Source organism: Sturnus vulgaris, chromosome 27, assembly GCF_052056855.1.
Source record: "Sturnus vulgaris isolate bStuVul1 chromosome 27, bStuVul1.hap1, whole genome shotgun sequence".
NCBI lineage: Eukaryota > Metazoa > Chordata > Aves > Passeriformes > Sturnidae > Sturnus > Sturnus vulgaris.
Genome location: NC_142269.1, coordinates 5530078 through 5549905, shown reverse-complemented (window position 1 = coordinate 5549905; position 19828 = coordinate 5530078). Strand labels below are relative to the sequence as shown.

Below are 19828 nucleotides of genomic sequence, written 5' to 3'. Positions count from 1 at the left end.
AAAGCTAGGGATCAATTTTCTCCTCCCTGGCGAGAGGAAATGGGGCCTCTGCCCCACAGGAACTAATCTCTTTTTAATGAGGAGCTGGGAATTTTGTTGTCAACAAGCAGCAACATGCCTGCCCAGCACTGCAGGGATACAGCGCCAGGTTGGGACCCCTGGGTGGGTGGTGTGCCCTGCACCAGCAGCCACCTCAGCTTCTGGAACCATCATGTTTGCCATCGGGAAAAGATGATCCTAGACTAGACAGGCTCTGCTGATCCTGCTGGAGGAGCATCCTGCCTGTGCCCAGCTCAGTGCCAGCCCACAGCAGCCCCCACTCCATTCATTGGCCCCGTTCCCTCTGGTCCTGCAGGAGCCAACAGTAGTCCTGGGGTGGGCTGGGGTTTCCTGCATGTGCTGGATGTCCTCGGACAGACCCTGCTTCCCTGGCTGGGTGCTCCCGGGTTTGACCTGCACACCCGCATGACAGAAACTGAGTAGAGCTGCTATTTCTGTTCCCAGCATGCAGATGTAAAAGATGCACCAAGTAAAGGATTCAGGACAGGCTCCTAACTGGGGTCACATCTGCCTTCCTCCCCAGGGCTGGGCCTGTGCTCTGCATGTTCTCAGTATCAGGGAGTTGCACGTGGTCAAACCACAGATTAGAGAGCACTGAAACACCTCTCTGTAACCTGTGTTTTGACCATGTACAGCTTCAGACCCGCTGGCCAGAAGAAAGACTCTGCTGTGCAATGATGAAGCAGGTGAGGGGGCTGCAGGGTGAGGGGTTTGCTGGGTGCCAGGCAGGACCCCCCGTCACTGGCTTTTCTTAGTTTTTTAAGGTAGTTTTCTTGTGAGCCCCGCGGGCTAAGACTGAGAGGCTGGGGAATTAGAGCAGTGCCTGCTGCTCCATGCCCCTGAGGCCCCGAGCAGGAAAGGGCTAGAGGAGCTGCTAGAGAGTCAACCTGCCCTGGCACTGGGTTCTGATCCCACCTGTGGCCCCAGAGCAGTTGAGGGGTTCAACCCCAGATCCCTGGGTTCACTGATAGGGGCCAGAGTGAAATTGCTATTGTGAGGTTACTGAGAGTCAGAGAGTGTCAGATCCTGATCGCCAGGTCAATGGGGTCCCAACTGACCAGTACCAGGCTGCAGCACTGTTCTGCTGCCCCAGAGCAGGGCTGAGCAGCTGGGAGGTGGGAGCACTGTGCTCAGCTGCCGGCAACCTGTGTGAGGCAGGAGCTCCCTATCTGGGAGCAGGACCAGGTAGTGCAAGGCTGGGGTCCCCAGGGTGGTATGTGGGGGCTTTGGGCACCTGGGGATGCTGGTGTGGATCCCCAAGATTCAATTGCCCAGGGCACTTGGGGCCATAGCCTGGGTGCTGAGCCCCAGAGCAGTTCCCCTGGCAGGTTCAGGGTCAGTTCGTGGGACATGGTGCTGTGCTGGAGACACCATGGCTGGGGTTATGTCCCTCCACCAGTTATGTATTACAGACGGCTGCTGGGAAAATGTGCGGTCACTCCTGCAATGCCTGAGCACGGTGTTTCCTCCCCCTGCTGAAGGGTGGATGTGAGACGGAAACAAACCGCGCGCGGGACCGGGGGCGGCGACACACCCACGCTCTCAGTGGTGAGGCTGGGTGGAGAAGGGCTGCCTTGGGTGTGGTGCTCTGCCACCACTGCCCACCCCTCCTCACTCAGCCTCCCTCTGCACAGGTAACTCCCAGCCCCGTCTCAACAGAGCTGATGACCACCACTGACTTCTACCTATGGGAGGACGGGTACTCGGGCGAGGCCGACATGTTGCCTGAGATCTGTGAGAAGCAGGAAATACAGGGCTTCGCCCGCACCTTCCAGCCTGCCGTGTACCTGCTGCTCTCACTGCTGGGCACAGTGGGGAATGGGCTGGTGCTGCTCACACGCACCCGCTACGGCCAGGTACACAGCATCACCGATGTCTGCCTCCTGCACCTCGCTCTATCTGACCTCCTGCTGCTCCTGATGCTGCCCTTCGCCATCACCGACAAGCTGCAGGGCTGGTCCACAGGCACAGCCGCCTGCAGGGCGCTGCAGGGTCTCTACGCCCTCAATTTCTACAGCGGCTTCCTCTTCCTCACCTGTATCAGCGTGGATCGCTATGTGGCCATTGTGCGGGTGTCCACTGCTTACCGCCTGCGCCCACGAGTTCGCCGCCATGGCTGGCTGACAGCGGGGTCGGCCTGGCTGCTGGCCACGCTGCTAGCCCTGCCCCAGTTCATCTACAGCCAGGCAGAGCAGCACCAGGATATCCGGCTCTGTCGTGTCGTCTTTCCCCATGTGGTCTCACGGGTAGCCCGGGGGGCCACCAACCTGGTGCAGGTGGTGCTCGGCTTCGCGGTGCCCTTCCTGGTGATGGCAAGCTGCTACACAGCGGTGGCACGAACACTGCTGGCGGCCCGCGGTGCCCAACCCCACCGGGCGCTGCGAGTGCTGCTGGCCCTCGTGCTGGTTTTTGTGGCCCTGCAGCTTCCCCACAGCCTGATGGTGCTGCTGGACGCGGCCGAGCTGCTGGCCAGCTGGGAGATGAGCTGTGCCCAGAGCCGCCGCAAGGACCTGGCACTGCTGGTCACCGGCGGGCTGGCGTACCTGCGCTGCTGCCTCAACCCCTTGCTCTACGCCTTCCTTGGCCAGCGCTTCCGCCGAGAGCTGTGGCTGCTCGCCAGCGACGCCGGCTGTGTGGGCTCCCTCGACCCGCGCTGCTCCGGCTGCCCCAGTCCCTGCCGCCGGACATCGCTCTCCAGCTGCTCGGACGTGGTGTAGTAGCCCAGTGCCCGCGGCCGGGGCAGGGGGTTCGGTCCCTCCGCGACTCCCCAGGGACAGCCCCGTCCGTGCACGGACCTGCCCCAGCGAGCCGCTGGGCACGGGCAGCACCAGACGATCCGCACGGCGCCTGCACACGCTTGGGCAGAGGGAAGAGCAGCCCCGCAGTGCCTGCATACCCTGCGAGTGCCTTCATTGCCCGGCGACCCGCTGGGCTGCGGTCCCCGCAATGTCACGCGTGTTTCAGGGGAACCCTGCAATGTCACGCGCGTCGAGGGCCATGCAATGTATCACATGCTGGGGGGGTTCGGGCGGTGCCGTGAGCCGGGTCGGTGGGTGCAACAGGCAGGCAGCTGGTTCCCGCTCTCACAAATAAACCCTGAACGTGTCCCGGTGGGCGAGAGCAGTGTCCGTGCGGGGCGACGCTGGCCTGGGGGTGTTTTGTGGGGCCGGGGCCGGCTCCGGCTCCTTGGCCACGGGCACTGGCGGGCGATGCCTGCAGGAGGCAGCAGAAGCTCGCGCTTCCTTGCCGCCCTCCGCTCGTCCCCACCGCTGGAGGGACAGGGAGTCCCCGGACAGGGGACAGCAGAGACACCCCGGAAGGACCCTTGGGTCCTGCACCCCAGGGCGGGGGCAGAGGGACGTTTGTCTCCCCTCCTTACTTCCCCCACGAGCTCCTCTGCACATCCCGGCCCAGAGGCTCTCCGGCACCAGGGTGCTGCGCTGGAGCTGGCCGGGCCCGGACACGTGGCAACCAACACATGACCACGGGCTAGGACATGGCGAGCGACACATGTCGCAGGGGCTGGCACATGGTACCGTGGGCCGGCAGCGCCGGGGCCGTGCAGTGTCCCACTCACCAGGCCTGGCTAAAGAAGTCTTCCACAGTGCCGGGAACAGGACTGGGCTTGACTGCAGTGCAGCTGCTCATGGAGTCTCCCAGCAGAGCTAGGCATGCAGAGAAGCAATCCCAGTCCTGCCGAGGCTGGAGGCTACTTCCTGTTCACCCCCTGCTCTGTTTGGGATTAGCCCAGGGCTCGACTAGAAGAAGCCATTCCAGAAGCTTCACTTACTGCTGGGCCAGAAACAAGTTACTGCTGACTCAGCAGCCGCAGAGGCGGGGTGATGGGCCTCTGTCCCCTGCAGCCCTCGGTGGGGGATCAAGGGCCAGATTCGGACAGTTCTTGGCCAGACAGCACAGCTGCCCCTGCTACCCACCCAGCCTGTGGTCTTGGGTGATCCCACTCCAGTCTTCCACTGCCCCCATAGCTGGTGGGCTCTTCTGGATGCCCGTGACTGCCCTGACAGCATAGCCGGCCCCACACCATCGGCTCAGCCCCAGGCACAATCCAGAGCAGGCTGCGTGGGAGGGGAACTGGCAGCCAGAGCTTCCTGCCTGCGCATCCCAGCACCCAGGCTCCCAGGGCCGGCGGTGACCCAACAGCTGTAGCAGAGCCAGAGCCTTAACTCCTGGAGCGTCGGGGCCAGGGCCTGGACGCTGCCAGGGCACCGATGGCTTGAGGGAACTGCAGACCCTCTGCCACTGGGCAGAGCCCAGGGCTGAGCTGAGCCACATAGTTGTGGTACCACGTGTGACCCCACCATGAACGCCTTGCACCAGCTCCTTTGTGGAAAGGCGCTATGAGAGCCTGCAGGACAGGCCTCCCCGGGCATGGTGCCGTCCGGCCCACGGTGCCCCCCTAGCCGAGCACAGAGCCCACGGTGCTGTCCGCTGGCACAAACTTGGCACCACACCGGGCTGAGCCGCCATGCTGGGGCGGGCGCCAGCATTGCCGCACGCAGGAGCCAGGGCAGCGCATGATGGGGGTGGCGCGGGGCAAGGCAAGGGCCGGTGCCCGGTGCCGGTGTCCACACCGGGCGCGGGCAGTGCTCCGTGTCGGTGCCCCGTCAGGTGCCGTGGGTACACGGTGCACCCCACCGGCGGTGGCTCCGGGAGCACCGGCCCTACCGCAGCCCGGCCCCGCGCTGCCCCCGCCCCGCCGCTGACGCACCGGCGGCCCCGCCGCCCCGGGCAGGAGCTCCGCCCCGGGCCGCGCGCGGCGATTGGCGGCGCCCGGTGACGCGCGGCCCGGCCCGCCCGGGGCGGCGGCGGGGCCGGCGGCCGGTGCGCGGGGCGGGCCGGTCCCGTCGCGTCCCGGTGCCGTCCCGTTGGTGTCGGCGGGGCGATGCCGTTCCCGGGTGGGCTGTGGTGGCTGCTGTGCTGTCGACGGGGATTCACGCTGCTGCGGCGGGACTACGGCGAGGCGGAGCGGGAGGCGGACGGCGAGGCCGAAGAGGAGGAGGAGGCGTCCTTCGAGCTCCGCGCCCAGGGAGACCAGGTGGGGCTGGCACCGGCTCTGGGACGACCACTGGGACGAGCACAGCCGGGATGGTGCTGCTGCGTGCAGGGGTGGCTCGTTCCGGCGAGTTCGGGCGAGCCGCAGCTCAGGGAGGGCTCCGGCGGGCGCGAAGGTCCCGGGCCCGCGGGGCAGGGCCGACCCTCACGGTACCCGCTGCCCGCTGGGTGCTCCTGCTCCCTCCTTAGGATGGGTCTGCCGCGAGGCTACCGCGCCAGACCCTCGGCGGTCCGGTGCGCGGCGCGGCCCCGGGTGCCCCGCCGGAGCGGGCCGGGGCTGTCCCGGGAGCACGTGCCGGGCGTGGGGAGCGGGCCTGGATCTCCCCTCTCCGGCTGCTTCCTCTCTGGAGGGAAACGGAGCGGCGGAAACCGGTGCTTCCTCCGACCGGGCTGCGTGTTCGACGGCTGATAAAGCGGGGTGCGGGGACAGCCCCGGCTCCCGGGGGCTTCCTGGCTGTCCCGGTCCCGTCGGTCTCCTGCACCAAGGGCCGTGGGGACGAATCCCAGCCCGGACTCGGGGGACGCAGGCGGTGGTGACTGCCTGGTTCCGCTTGCTGTGGCCCCTCTCCCCTGCCCACTGCAGGGGCTGCGGCACGGCCCGGGCTGTGCAGGGCTGGGGGCAACCCTACGCTGTCGGTCCTTTAGCAGTAGGGCGCCTTTCCCAGCAGTGCTAGCCCCATGGGAAGTGGGGACAGTGACAGGGCTGGAGCTGGGCCCTCTGGGAACTGGTGGCAGTGCCAAGGGCACAACTACGTAAGGAACAGTCTTTGGGCTTCCCACATCCCATGGGCCACACTGGCTCCGGGCTGGCGTGGGCGACTGGTGACGCCAGCTCCCCCGAGAGCCCTTTGCTGTGGCCAGGGGGTCCTTGGAAACCCACAGTTGCTCTCTTCGTGGGAGCGTGGGAGCAGCTACCCTCGCCCTGTCGCCGCAGCTCCTCTCCTGTTTATTTATATCCCTGAGAAGGAGCCGGCTGCCACCACTGCCTCCTCTGGACTGCCTGCAAGAAACCAGGCGCTGCCTCCGTGCCTGCAGCCCTGAGGAGTGCATGAGGCCCTCCCCAGCCTGGCAGTGGGGCAGTGTCTGGAGATGCTGGCCCTGTGCACCGGTACCAGCAGTTAAGTGACAGGTGCCCTTAATGCCACAGGTCAGCGGTGTCTGGTCCTGCTCCACAGCACAACCATACCTGCGGTGGCTCCCCCCTCCCTGTCACTATTTTTAGCATCTGTCTCTTTTTCTTGGCGTTGCGTGCTCTGGCCTGTCGTGCCTCTAGCTGCCCTGTTGGGCTGCAGCTGGCAGGAGCTCCCGTGCATCAACCAGGACAGCATTGCCGGTGCTTCCATGTCCCCGCACCCCACTCTGCTGGGCACCCTGCCCGACCCGGTGCCTGCCTGTGCCTGGGCTCTGCCTCATGTCCCAGCATGTGTGCCAGGGCTGTCACGTGAGCGGCACTGTCCATGTCAAGTTGTGCTGCGTGAGGAGGAACTGACCCTGTCCTACTGTAGGGCCAGGGACTTCCCAGTGCTGCGTCCCACCGCCGCGGGCAGGAAGTCAGTGGCCCCATTACAATGGGACTTTGTGCCGTAAGCGTATTACTCAGCACTGACCTTGTGCAATTCTGCACGGTATTCAGCCAGCCGGGTCAGCTGAGGACACATGGCCAGCGCACCCGCCGGCTGTCCCCGCACCCGGGGTGCCCCAGCTGCAGCCCTGGTTCTTGCCGTGGCCTTGTGGATGCCCGGGCTCTTCTGCCCCATGGCAGCAGGATGTGAGCCTGTCTCTCTGGGCCCAGAGCTGGGTAGATGAGGAGGCGTACAATCATGGGGGGATGGCCAAGGGTACCAGGTAATGACCGTGGGACTGAGATGTCTCCTTCCTCCCCAGGGATCCCTGGAGGTGAGCCTGAGCCAGCCCACCCGTAGCAGCAGTGGCTCGGAGCGGTGAGTGATCCCCTGCCTCTGTCCTGCATTGTGTCCCTTGTGGGGTGCTGCAGGAGCCGAGGGACTGGCATGTTGTGGGAGGTTGCCCTGGTGCTGGTGTGTGCTGAACCATCCTGCCCACAGAGCTAGCACCAGGCTGTGCTGCTCTGTCAGGCAGAGCAGGGAGTGGCAGAGCCAGGACTGCCGTGTTTGTCCCCATGCCTGGCGCATCCTCAGGCATGTCTCCTTCTCCCTGCCATGCTGGATAGCTTGACTGCCGCAGGCTTAGCTGACGGGGCTGTGCATGACTCTTCCTTGCCAGGAGGCTCTGCCAGGCTGTGTCCATGAGCAGAGGCTCTGCCCTGGGGTGGTTGGTGCTGAGGAAGATGGGGTGCCGGGGCACAGGGGCCTGCTCGCTCCCTGTACTCGCAGTACTGACGCTGCTGCCAACATTCCTTCCTGGTTGTTCATTTTCCGAATTCCTTGGCAAGGCCAAGACTGCAAACAGCTTATTTTTAGCTGGGGTCATTTGCACCCAATGACTGCCGCGTTCCCACCGCAGGGCTCTGGGGTGCACAGAGCCCCTTGGGACCCAGCTCATTCCAGACCCAAGGCCAGCTCCCTGTGCAGGGGCTGTAGGAGACCCCCATGGGTACCTGAGCTCAGCCCCATGTTGTCCTCAGGTCCCTGCTTGTTGCGGAGGAGATGCGCAGCCTCATCGTGGAGAAGGGCCCAGGGCCAGTTGAGGATGACCCTGATGCTCTTGTGAAAGGTAGGATTGTGCCCCAGCTGTGCCTGCTCCCATCCCAGAGGGATGGTCAGACCTGTGCAGACCCTTCCTTGTGCTGAGAAGCCGGTGGGGTGGATGTCAGTGAGCACTGAGGGTTCCCCTTCCCAGGCTGGCTGCAGCGGGAGATGCGGGGCTGCATGAAGACCCCCTGGATCCGTCCTCGGAAGTACTGGTTCGTGCTGACACCTGACTCCCTGGACTACTACAGCAGCAACGAGAAGGGGGCCCGGCGGCTGGGCTCCCTAGTGCTCACCAGCCTCTGCTCTGTGCTCTGGCCGGACAAGCAGCTCTACAAGGAGACAGGTGAGGTGCCCATGCCCCTTGGCCGGGCTGTGTCTTCCCAACCCCTTGTGCCCTGTGTTACCCTCCAAGCCCTGAGGGCCTCTTTTGCCCAAAGGAAGGGCTATGCTGAGCCCTGGGGCACTGAGCCAGCTTGGCTGGGGTGCTGGTGGACAGTGGGTGAGTGGGTCTGTCCCTCGCAGGCTACTGGAGTGTGACGGTGTTTGGCAGGAAACATTGCTACCGCCTGTACACAGAGCACCTCAACGAGGCTGTGCGCTGGGTGTGTGCTGTGCAGAAGGTCATTGACAGCAAAGCTCCTGTCCAGACACCCACCCAGCTGCTCATGCGTGATGTCGAGGTGAGCCCATGGCACCGGGCTGTCCCTGCCCACAGCAGCACTGGGATGGATGTTTGGGGCCTTGCATACCCCAGAGTGGTGGTGGGGATCTGTGTCAGGCACTCGGCCAGGTGACTGCAGCTACTGCCATTGCTTTGCCCCCCTAGGAGCACAGAGACAGCCCCGAGGTTCTGGAGCAGATCTATCGCTGCAACCCCATCCTGCGCTACACCAGTGGCCCCCTCTACGCTCCCCTGCTGCCCTTCCCCTATGGCAGCCTGGACCAAAGCGGTGAGAGGCAGGTGGGGGGCACAGAGCTGGGTCCTACACTCTAGGCTGGTGGCAGTGATGGCTGGGCTGGACGCTGTGCAGGGCAGGGGCCTGGCTGGCCCTGGGTGTGAGGGCAGTGCCCAGCTGCTGGCAAGGGCTCCTGGGGAGAACCACAACGCTGTTAACCCTCATCCCATCCCACAGCCCCTGGCCCCCGCAGCTACACCACGCTGCGTGATGAGGCTGTGAAGCTCTTCAACTCGCTGCAGCAGCTGGAGTCAGAGCGGGACCCGGTGCCGCTGATGCAGGGTGTCCTGCAGACCTGCCTGGACCTGCCACCGCTGGTGGATGAGATCTACTGCCAGCTGGTGAAGCAGACTACGGAGCCGCTGGCGCCAGGTGGGCAGGGCGACCTGCACTACTGGCAGCTCCTCACCTGCATGAGCTGCACCTTCCTGCCTTCCCCGCCTGTCCTGCGCTTCCTGCGCTTCCACCTGGACAGGTGAGTGCCAGAGGTGCCAGCTGCCACCAGGGAGCTCACCAGGTACTAAGCACCCCTCAGATCAGTGCCACTCTGATCATCCTGGCGTTTCTTGCAGGACAGAGAACCGTTTTCCTGCCTCGGAGATGGCCAAATATGCCTGCTTCATCCGGGAGGCGTTGGAAAAGACGAAGGGGAGGGAGTGCGTGCCCTCTCTGGAGGAGATCCTGGTGCTGATGCAGCGGCAAGAGATGATCTGCACAGTGCACTGCCCTGGGGTGCCCGCCTGCAGTGTGGCCATCAGTTCCCACACCACAGCCGAAGAGGTGAGAGAGGTTATGGCTGTGCCAGGCAGGGGGCTGGGGACATTTTGGTGCACAGGGCTGGGTGGGCAGTGTACCACAGCAGGTGAGCAGAGTCTCTCCCAGCTAAGCCATGGTGGAGAGGGACCAGGGGCTGTCTGCCGTTGCCCACCATGACCTATCTGTGTCCCTTTGCAGCCCTGAGTGCCGTGGCCAGGGACACGTGGTCACCATCGGTTGCCTTTGTCTCGCCCAGGTGGCCCAGGAACTTGTGTCACGCCTGGGGCTGTCCCAGAGCCCCAACCTCTTTGCGCTCTACGAGCAGTCCCGGCGACGGGAGCAGCCAGTGGGCAGTGCCACACTGCTGGCTGATGTCCTCACCAGGTTTGAAAAGTAAATGTCCTCCTGTTCTGCTGCCTATGAAGGAGAGGGGCTGGGGGGCCACGGGTGGGAGGGAACAGATGGTATGGGGCACGTCCACAAGCTGATGGAGCTGGTCCTGTCTGCTGCAGCCTGGCTGGAGAGGACCGCGAGCAGGACCCACCATGCCGGCTCTGCTTCAAGCACTACGGTTTCCTGGACACGGACAATGTCCCACGGGACAGCCTGGAGTTTGCCCTCCTCTTTGAGCAGGTGAGTGGCACACTGGGGTGGCTGTGCTGTGCCGTGCCGTCCCGTGGTGGCCGTGCCAGCTCACCCCTCTCTCTCGCAGGCACATGAGATGGTGCTGCGGGGCTACGTGCCCACATCAGAGGAGACACTGCAGACACTGGCGGCCCTGCGCCTGCAGAGTCTCAACAGCGACTTCTCCACCCACGCGCCCTTCCCGCGCCTGGAGGAGCTCTTCCCACCCCACGTGCTGCATGCCCGCTTGCCACCCCTGCCCCACCAGCCCCCCACCAAGTGCCGGGGGGCCCGACTGCGTGCAGGGCTGCTGGCCGGCGGGCTCTGGGGTCAAGCGCTGGCCAAGCAGCGGGCGGAGAGGGACCAGCGCCTGCGGGGCCGTCTGCGCGAGGAGGGGGCCAGCACCATGGCTGCCATTGTGGAGAAGTGGAAGCTGCTGCAGGGCATGGGCCGGCCCGAGGCCATGGCCGCCTACGTGGCCTTGGTGCGGGAGTGGCCTGGCTTTGGCTCCACACTCTTCGATGTCGACCTGCATGCGGTGAGGCCCCGGCTGGGTGTGGTACAGGGGCAGCCCTGGCAGTGGGCAACCCTGACACCCCTCTCCCTGCAGAGCCCGTTGGGCTCCGGGCCCCAGCGCCTGTGGCTGAGCATCGGGGCCAAGGCTGTCTCGCTCTACAAGCCGGGAGAGCCCGAGCCCTTGGACAGCTTCTGCTACGGCCGCATCTCCTCCTTTGGTGCCTCTGACAGCAGCACCTTCCGCCTCTCCGTGGAGGATCGAGACCTGCTCTTTGAGACCTCCCAGGTAAGGGGCTGCCATCCCTCCGCCCTCCCCTCTCACCAAGGGTGGCCCAGGCTGACCCCCTCTGCCTGCTCTACCTGCAGGTGGATGAGATTGCCCAGCTCCTCAACACGTACCTCGCCTCTGCGGGTGCCCAGCGGCTGCCCCGGCCCCAGGAGCCTCCCACCAGTAACCCCACCTCGGAGCCCACTGTGCTGCCCCAGGGGCTCTGCCCTGCAGCTGGGCCCTGGCAGCACCGGCCACCAGTGGGTTCCTCCCACAGCTAGCCCAACAGCAGGTGTGGCCAGCAGGTGCACCGATGGCCAGCGTGGGAGGGCCACCAAGCCCGGCAGCGAGTGGCAGGTCTGTGCTGGCCCCCAGCTGCTCCAGAGAGCAGGGGGCCAGGGGGTCATGCTCCCCCCACTGCCATTGCCTTTCTGGCTATTCCCTTAATTTATTTTGAGCGCCTGCGCGCCCCACGTCTCCCAGCACTTTCCCTGGTGGGCAGCAGGGCCGCCCTGCTGCGGCCCCCCAGACTGCCCCCAGGCCTGACCCCTTCCCCTATACCCTGGTGCCTTTGCCTCCAGCACTTGTGTTGCCTGGCCACTCTGCTTGTGCTCTGGGGGCTTCTCCCAGAGCAGAGGGTACCAGGCAGTAGTGCTGTGCCATCATCTGTCTGTCCGTCCTCTGGACCCACCCCTTCTGGAAAGCTGCGGGCAGCTTTAGCCAAGCTGCCCCGGGGACCCGTAGGCTCCTCCTGCATGAGTGGCTGGGCTCTGCGGTGGCCCTGTGGCCAGGCTTATGTCACAGGGGTGGCTGGTGGAGTGGCAGCTGGTACGGCTGGGGCTTGGCCCCTCAGTGTTGCCTCTGTAGAGTTTGTTGGTTCTGTCTTGGGATGGGGGGGTTGGTTGATTGTTTTTCTAAATAAATGCACAAAGGAAAGGCTGGGCCTCCTGTCCTGGAGCGTGGGTTGACAGCGGGAGGCTGGGACAGTCAGATCCCTGGGGCAGCCAGGGCAGCAGGGCCTGGGACAGGCAGCAGGGAGGAGTGGCACAGCATGTCCTTGGGGGCAGGGACTGCTGTCCCTCTGGTCATTGCCAGGCGACCTTTGGCATTTCACCAAGAGCACAGGCAGCTCCAGCTCCCCGGCAGCCCCTGGCACTGGCTGCTCCGGCGGGGGGAACTGCCCCAGCCACAGGGGCCGCTGCCAAAGAGGGCGTGGGAGCCCATGCTGCCATGCTGGCTGTATTTTTAGTCGCCTGCTCTGTGCCCCAAAGGGCAAGAGGAAAATGCTAATTTTCACCTTGGGCTGCCTGGGCTTGGGATGGCGCCAGCACTGCCCCTTGTCCCCAGCCCACAGCCCAACTCCCACAGGGCAGTACCAGAGCTGCTGTGTCCATATCACCTGACACTGCACGGCCTCAAGCCCATGTCCTTCCTAGTGCTGCTGTCTCCTGCCTTGGATCCTGAGCGGTGAGGGCACCCCCAGCCCTTCATGGCCCACCCCAGCACATGGACTCACTCCTGTATAATAGCCATGTGGGTGCTGTGTGCTCTGCGGGCAGGGCGGTGCTGGTCCCAACCCTGGTCAGCGATGCCGGCAGGTCCTGCCAGTATTTCTGGCTCTGCAGCAGCAATTGCCCAGTGCTGCCTGGGCCCCATGGCACTGCCAGCTGGGGTTGAGCAGGCCCTGCACGCCCCAGGAGCTCCTGTGCCGTGGGGCCAGCTGGCCGCCCAGACAAGGCAAGCACCAGCCCCAGGTTTCTCTGCATCTGGCTTCCTTGCCTGGCTGTTCAATCTGGAGTCATGCAGGCAGCATCAGTGCAGGAACAGCCTTTATTAAAGCAAAATAACCTACAAAAATATAGATACAGCCCGTGCCCCAGGCCTGATCTGGCCAAGGAGGAACAAGGCTCCTGCCCAGGGCAAGGACTAGCTCAGCCACACGGAGCCTTTGGCCACGGGGGGGCCAGGCCTGTTCCCAGCCTCAGGGTCACTCTCCTCCTCCTTACGGCAAGTGTTGCTCCCACAGGCAGAGGTTCCCTCCCAGCAGAGCGCGCAGCTGCCCCAGTCCTGTCCTGGGCCAGGGCACACGGTGGGGTGGAGGCTGACCCCGCTGAGGAGCTGCAGGCTCCTCGCTGAGGGCCTTCCGTGTTCGGCCGGCGCGAGGGCTCTGCCGCGCCAGGCAGCGCCGAGGGGTGATAAACGTGGGCACGGCAGAGACGAGCCCTGCCGGCGAGTGTGGGGGTGGCCACGGGACCTTCCTGTCTCCTGGCAGGGCACTCACTGTTCCTGCGTGCCCCAGGAAATGTAGTCAGGGCGTGTGGCTGCATGATACTCATCGATCAGCTGCTGCACGATCTCCCGGGAGTTGTCCAGCTCGTCGAAGTTGTCCTTGAAGATGTCCTCCTTGCGGAACTGCTCCAGGAAAGCCTCTCGCTTGCGCAGCTTGTCGTACTGCCGGCACGTCCGCTCAAATAGCTGGAGAGCAGCTCAGGGTCAGGGGGGCCAGAGCTCCCCAGGGACCCTTCCCTGCACCTTGGCCAGCAGGACTGACGGGAGGACCCTGGACCAGACCTGACGCCTGCTGGGAGCCACCCACCCTGTCCCTGGCTTTGTGACAGGCCCAGACTGAAGAAACACAAGGTGTGGGGCTACAGGGCCCGGCGTGGCGAGGGAAGGCACTCACCGAGGAGATGTTGGTGTGGTTTGCCATCATGAGCCCACTGACACGGTGAGCGGACGGCAGGTAAGGGGACTTGCGGGACAAAGCCACCTGGATGCTGGCAGGGCCCCAGGGGATGAAGTTGGCCAACTTTCTCTCCCGGATCCGCTGCAGACTCTTGTGAACCTGGTGGGATGAGAACAGCAAGGGGCAGCAGGGTGAGGGACAAACAGCTTGGCTGCAGCAGACCCAGGAGCTGCTCCTCCCAGGAGGCACAGCCATGGGAAGGGGGACTTCAGCATGACTGCAGCCTTTCCGTTGAGGCCTAAGCCCAAACAGGAGCAATCTGAAGCCAGCTCTCTGGTACTGCCTAGTGTCACTCCAGAATCCCTGCACAGACAGTGACCATACTGTTCCCTGGGCCACCCCATGGCCATCAGTATCTGAACAACCATGGGAACCAACCTGTGTAGGATCCACCTCTCCCTGGATGATGTTGAGGATGGCGATGTAGCAGTGGTTGGTCTGCCTGTCTCGCCCTGTGGACACCATCACGTTTTTAGGCTGCAGCAACCTTCTCATCACGTCCAGGACTGTGGTCTTCCTCACACTGGCCACCTGCACAGGCCAGCCAAGGGTCAGAGGGAGCAGGTATGCTGCTCCCTGCCCTCCTGCTGCCTGGTACACACACATACAGGAGCAGGGGGCAGCTGGACAGAGATGCCCTCACCCCAGGGATGGGAGTCACATGCAAAGCCACATGCAGGACAGGGAAATCCCAACACCATGCAACAGGCACAGCCAGGCCAAGACATGGAATGTCAGTGGAGGCTCCAGCATGGGGGCTGTCTGGCCCCCACCCTGCAGCACAGCAGGGGCTGGGGGTGAAGCTCAGCTGAGAATAGAGGGACAAGGACCTGTTTTATGTTGTTGCTGTCAAATATGAGTCCTGTCCCACTGCCAGGCAGGGAACAGTGGGGGTTCAACAGGAAAGGGGTTGTTCCCCACTGCATGCCCTCCCTGCCTTGCCCAGCTCTGAGCCATGGGCAATCTGGCCACTGACCTCCCCAAACGCTGTTGGGGCTTTGCCCAGCTGCTACTGGCCAGGGGGGCCCCAGCCAGGGCTAGCACTCAGACTGCCCACAGCAGGGACAGCTGGGTGAGGTGGCAGCCCCCTCCTGCATCGGTTGAGCCGTTGGCTGAGCCCTGCCTGCACTCCTCCCTTGGAGGACAGATCACACACTGATACCCTTTTCAGAGCCAGCAGTTTTTCAGATTTGCTTCTCTGAGAAACATCCTGAGGAAGTGCACACAGGGAGAGGAGAAGAGCAGCTGTTAGTTCCTTCCGGATCACGGTGGGCCACTGCAGGTGAGCACCTCCCAAAACAAACTGCCCCAATGGCACCAGTGGGCTGGGGGGCACTGCTTAGGGACAAGCCAAACACAAGAAGCAGCACTTGAAGTGCAGAAGAGTGGCAAATTCAGATTGAACTTCAGGAAGGGGCTGACACCTGTAGCCCACCATCAGCGACAATAAGCATTAGTGTTTGGACCCAAATTGCCAATGGACGGCTCATGGGGGTGGCAGGACTGGCAGGCCCACTCTCCTGGCCGTGCTCTCATCACTGCTGAGGGTGGCTTTCACCAGTCCTGACCATGATGATCTCGGCAGCCACCCTGATGCATGCAGCAGGTAGCCTGGCACAAGCACAACTGCCTGCTCATGTCTGATTCATTGCACATGCGGCAGTCACGTGGTGTGAGCACATGGGCCTGAGATTTGGGACGTGCAGTGACAGCTCACACTGAGATGGGGCTGACAGATGCTGCAAGGGGAGTGTGGCAGCTTCTCTGCCCTTGGGGATGGGAAGGAGAGCCTGGGGCTGCCTTACCGACTGGTCGGTGGTGAGTGGCGTGTAGCCCGTCATAAGGAAGTGCAGCCGGGGCGTGGGGATCAGTGAGGCGATCAGCCCGATGAGGTCATTGTTCATGTATCCGGGATACCTGAGTGTGGTGGTGCTGGCAGACATGATGGTGGACACCTAGGGGAGAGCACAGGGTCAGCAGAGGGTCACAGAGCATGTCAAAACCTGCCTCACACAGACATGCCAGGGGAAGCCGGGGCGCCTGGAAGGGCACAGGACCCTCGCTCACAGCTCCAGGGTGCCCACCCCTGAGCCCAGTTCATAAAGCAGGTTCAGACTCAACTAAACACAGCAGGAAAACCCCATGCTGGCTTCTCCTGAAGGAAAAGTCCTCACCAGCTGGTTGATCTGCGAGAATGACGGGTTCTGAATGTGCAGCCGGTCTGTCGCGATCCGATTCAAGGCTGTGTTGTCCAGAACCACCTGCAAGAGAAACTTGGCTCTGTGAACGGCCCCTGAGGCAGCTAAGGAAAGGCAGTCCTGGCCATGTGTCCCAGGACACTGGTGGTCCAGCACAGGCCCTGAGTGGAGCCCTTTGCACAAGTGGCAGACACTTGAAACCACAAGCTGACTCATCTGTGGCGTGTAACTGACACCGTCAATGGAACCTCTTCCCTCCCGCCTGGCTGTGCTCCCCAATGCTCTCCCAAAGAGCTCTGCCCCTGGGCCAGCACTGCACAGCAGTGTCAGTTCCAGCAGCTCCAGTGCAACTGCTCCTCCACTGCCTCATGCTGGGACCGGCTGCAGGGAACGAGACCTGACCAAGCCTGGTGCAGGCTGAAGGTGCTGCCTGGCTGGGGATGTTGTGGGTGCTGCAAATGACACAGGTGTTGCATTCAGGCAGGGGCTGCAGCACAGCTACACAGAGGAAGCACAGCCAGTCCTCACTGCCTTGGGAAGATCTGCTGGATCCAAGGTATTTCTGCCAGGCAGCTCTGCAGGGGTTAGCACCAGTGAGGGTCCCTGGGGCCACATCTGCTTGGCCCTTTTGTTCGGGGTGCACTCACTGCTGCACCTGGGGCTTGCAGGCACATGGTGCTGGCCCCAGGATGGGCTGCAGTTCTGAGCTGTGGGGACAGGGCTGTCTCCTCAGGGCTGGCTGCACCACGGGCCTCTTACCACACAGTCAGCATTCTGGGTCAGCCTCTTCAGTGTCAGCAGAGAGTTATATGGCTGGACCACAACATCGCTCATCTCATCCTGGTTGGGGAACACTGAGTAGGTCTCCACCAGTTTCTTGGGATACCTAGTGAGAAGTACAGCATCTTAAGAGTTAACACCATCAAGCTGCACTCTCCCCTCCCGTAAGCTGCCTTAGCAGTCTCCAGGGCTCAAGACAGGGTGAGTCACCAAAGCTGTAGCCAGAGTGGCTCCTAGGGAGGGAGAGAATGTGTCCCAGCAATGCCTACCCCAGCAGCACAGGAGCAGGCTGCCAGAGGAGCTACAGGGAGGCTGAGCCATCCACAGGCTGATTAAGCAGCTGCTCACAAGTATTTCCAAGAGGATGCAAGCTGAAACAGGCCAGAATGGCAGCTCACAGCCTTCAGTCAGAGCCTCCCACCCTCCCCTGCACCGTCAGGGTGTCCGCAGGCAGCTGCCTGATAAGAACGGCTGAGGGAAGACAGGGCTTGGACAGAACGAGTCCAGTTTCAGAGCCTCTGAAGTCCCCAGGCGTATCAGGAGCCAGCCTTCTGCAGGCAGCATGCCAGGGATTGCACAAGGCAGTGTTTGGGTGGGGGTGGTGGCTCTGAGTCAGCGCTCTCCAGCTCCAGCTCCAGGCAGGCTGCCCAGGCTGGGCCAGGCACTGCGGTGTGGGAAGGGGACAGGACTGTGCTCACCTGTCATTCAGTCTCTCCAGGAGGTACGAGCCCAGCCCAGAGCCTGTTCCACCAGCGATGGAGTGGCAAAGCACAAACCCCTGTGAGGAAGCAGAAGGCAAGTGCTGAAGGTGAAGCTCAGCCCCAGAACAGGCAGACAATGTGTCACCTCCACTATCTCCAGCAGAGACCTGCCAGACAGGGCCAGAGCTCCTCTGGCAGCTGGGAGCATGGATGCAGCAGAGATTGACCCCAGCTCTCCAGACCCCAGCAGCAGCCACAGCTCCTCAGGCCACTCCTGACCACACAGTGGGATCTACATCTCTGCACACCCCTCAAAGTGCAGCAGCTGTCTGGGAGCCTTCAGGATTCCTCCCACCCAGAACAGAATTGGAATAGCTCCAATGTCACCTCCAAAGTCCAGTCCGTCACAGGAAATGGAACTGCACATTCTCAGCCCTTTCCTGGGTCCTTCACACCCCTCTCTCCTTCTAGAATGACTGAGGCCAAGCTCCCACTGCCTGACCCCAGGGCAGCTCCCACCTGCTCAGCTCCCACAACAGGCACTTGAATCTCCTGCTAGCTTGTCTTGGCGATGTTCTCCCTTCCCCTGCTGCCATGTCACAGCCTGACATGAACACCTGTCTGCACACAGGGTACGCGTGCACACGGACAGTGTAAAGAAAAATGCCCCACAACCAAACAATGAAAGAACTTCTGGGACAGGCTGGCATGTGGAGTGGGGATGGACAGACCTCCTGTCCCTAGATCCCCTCTCTACATGGTCTGTGCTCAGTCCCAGAAACTCACTGAGCAAGTCTGTGCCCACTGGAGTGCTTGCCCACTGGAGTGCTGAGCTCAGTCTTACAAAGAGCAACCTAGCTGGGAAAACACCAGGCAGGGCCACCGGACCCAAACACCTTGTTCACTTACTTCCAAACTGTCACTCCCATCAGCCTCTCTGTCTATTATGTCAAAAATATCTTCATGGATCTTTTCTCCCTGCAAGAGAGATCAGGACTGGTTTTGTTCCTTTGTCACAGAATATGGAGAAGAGCTGCTCAAGCTCGGTATGAAGTTGAGTCAGAGTGGCAGTAACGTCCTGTGCCCAGGCTGCCACAGGGTGCAGGGACACAGTCCCAGGGACATCAGTCCCTGCCAGTAAGGAGGTGTTCTTCAGAAACTGGGACTGAGCTGACATGAGGGAGCCAGGACAAATTCCCAGGGCTGAAGAGCTGCCCTGTGTTTCACCCAGTCACCTCTATCTCTCACTAGAGCTGGTACCTGTGAGAAGCCACTGGCCCAGTTGTTCCCAGCTCCTCCTCCATGCTCAGACAGGTAGATGTTTTCTGGGTTGTAAAGGTTGGCGTAAGGGGAGTTGAGGATGGAGTGGATGACGCGGGGCTCCAGGTCCAACAGCACAGCCCGGGGGATGTAGTGCTCATCATCTGCCTACAACGGGAGCAAGAGGATCTTGATGCTGCTGCAGCTCCGTGCCACTTCCACTGCCAGAGCAAGAGCTACCCCCTGACTGCAGATGAGCCCACACGGGCCTGGTGAGAAGGATGAGAAAGGAAAGAGAGAGGCTGCTCCTGTGCAGCCTATCCTCAATGCAGCGTCTGTGTGCCCCAGAACACTCCCAGTGCAGGAAGGGGGGGACTTTCGTGCTTACATAAGACACTATCTATGGCAGCCACAGCCTCGTGCCTCTGCTCCGCCTCCACAGCGCTCCACTAACAGACCGGGAGCGCAGGCGGGAGACCGGAGCTGGCTATAAACAGGAGCCTGGGCTGAGCCGCCGCTCCCACCTGCACGGTCAGCGCCCGCCCAGCCGTCCCTGTGCCCGCAGGGGATGTGGAGCGGGCTGCATGGGCACAGACAGCCCAGCTGCACCTGCTCGGGCACGGAGACCCGTGGAGACCAGGGCAGCACACTTCGCGCGGTGTGCCCGCTCCGCGGCCTGGGGCCGCCGGTACCTGGTAAAAGAAGACATCCTTGCGGTCGGTGCCCTCGGTGGCGAACTCTTCCACGATGCCCTCGGGGCTGATGCCGTGCTCGGCGCAGAGCTGCTTCCAGAACTCGAACCCGACTGCGGGGAGGCGCGATCAGACGTGCCGGGCAGCGGGATGGGGATCGGGACCTGGACCGGGACCGGGGCCGGGGCAGGGCCCGTAACGCCCCGGTCCGCAGGCCCCGCCCCATTCGCTTGAAGCCCCGCCCCGTCCAGACAGGCCCTGCTAACTGCCCCCCCACCCCAGCATCCCGACCCCGCCCGGTGCGTGCTGCCCCGGGCCCGCCACAGCAGTGGCGCGCTCACTCTGGTTGCCGCACTGGCCCAGCTGCAGGGTGATGATCTCCCGCGGCATCGCAGCCGAGGCTCCGCTCTGCTCTGCTCCGCGCCCCGCCCGCCTCCGGTACCGCCGCGTCTCCCGCCGGCGCCAATGGCAGCGCGCGTGCGCACTGCTCACTTCCGGGGCAGCTTCGCGCACCTCCGCCCGTGGCGGC

At 63.1% G+C, this 19828-nt stretch overlaps 3 protein-coding genes across 5 annotated transcripts; 2 read left to right on the top strand and 1 right to left on the bottom strand.

Moving 5' to 3' along the window:
• The first annotated feature begins 466 nt into the window (after positions 1-466).
• Positions 467-3163, top strand: CCR10 (C-C motif chemokine receptor 10). Of its 2 annotated transcripts, none has more exons than XM_014885388.2 (2): positions 467-746; positions 1695-3163. In XM_014885388.2, exons 1-2 carry the CDS (start codon positions 603-605, stop codon positions 2775-2777), a joined length of 1227 nt encoding a protein of 408 aa, XP_014740874.2. In that variant the 5' UTR covers positions 467-602; the 3' UTR covers positions 2778-3163. The 2 variants fall into 2 exon arrangements, 1 of the variants encoding a protein (XP_014740874.2); XR_015808575.1 differs by lacking the exon at positions 1695-3163 and adding an exon at positions 1460-1604 and having other exon boundaries at positions 711-746.
• A 1695-nt stretch (positions 3164-4858) lies between these two features.
• Positions 4859-11858, top strand: PLEKHH3 (pleckstrin homology, MyTH4 and FERM domain containing H3). 2 transcript variants are annotated; one of them, XM_014885386.2, is made up of 13 exons: positions 4860-5116; positions 7018-7073; positions 7736-7824; positions 7951-8145; positions 8325-8482; positions 8629-8752; positions 8936-9233; positions 9331-9538; positions 9771-9907; positions 10027-10147; positions 10227-10676; positions 10749-10940; positions 11021-11858. In XM_014885386.2, the coding sequence occupies exons 1-13, from the start codon at positions 4964-4966 to the stop codon at positions 11201-11203; spliced, it is 2364 nt and encodes a 787-aa protein (XP_014740872.1). In that variant the 5' UTR covers positions 4860-4963; the 3' UTR covers positions 11204-11858. The 2 variants fall into 2 exon arrangements, with proteins under 2 accessions (XP_088035769.1, XP_014740872.1); XM_088179643.1 differs by having other exon boundaries at positions 4859-5116; positions 10227-10940.
• An 876-nt stretch (positions 11859-12734) lies between these two features.
• TUBG1 (tubulin gamma 1) lies at positions 12735-19811 on the bottom strand. The gene is made up of 11 exons (XM_014885521.2): positions 19641-19811; positions 19300-19412; positions 18608-18775; positions 18257-18325; positions 17345-17424; positions 16626-16752; positions 15843-15929; positions 15474-15623; positions 14047-14199; positions 13606-13767; positions 12735-13397 (listed from the first exon to the last, which is right to left on the bottom strand). Exons 1-11 carry the CDS (start codon positions 19687-19689, stop codon positions 13200-13202), a joined length of 1356 nt encoding a protein of 451 aa, XP_014741007.1. The 5' UTR covers positions 19690-19811; the 3' UTR covers positions 12735-13199.
• Positions 19812-19828: the final 17 nt, after the last annotated feature.

Bases quoted from the DNA above. Each gene is read 5' to 3' on its own strand.
- CCR10 (XM_014885388.2), top strand. From the start codon at position 603: ATGTTCTCAGTATCAGGGAGTTGCACGTGGTCAAACCACAGATTAGAG. The intron at 747-1,694 runs GTGAGGGGGCTG...CCCTCTGCACAG, and splicing joins GCTGTGCAATGATGAAGCAG to GTAACTCCCAGCCCCGTCTC.
- PLEKHH3 (XM_088179643.1), top strand. From the start codon at position 4,964: ATGCCGTTCCCGGGTGGGCTGTGGTGGCTGCTGTGCTGTCGACGGGGA. The intron at 8,753-8,935 runs GTGAGAGGCAGG...CCCATCCCACAG, and splicing joins TGGCAGCCTGGACCAAAGCG to CCCCTGGCCCCCGCAGCTAC. The intron at 9,908-10,026 runs GTAAATGTCCTC...TGTCTGCTGCAG, and splicing joins GTCCTCACCAGGTTTGAAAA to CCTGGCTGGAGAGGACCGCG.
- TUBG1 (XM_014885521.2), bottom strand. From the start codon at position 19,689: ATGCCGCGGGAGATCATCACCCTGCAGCTGGGCCAGTGCGGCAACCAG. The intron at 19,413-19,640 runs GTGAGCGCGCCA...GCCTCCCCGCAG, and splicing joins GGGCCAGTGCGGCAACCAGA to TCGGGTTCGAGTTCTGGAAG. The intron at 15,624-15,842 runs GTGAGGACTTTT...GCTCTCCCCTAG, and splicing joins TCTCGCAGATCAACCAGCTG to GTGTCCACCATCATGTCTGC.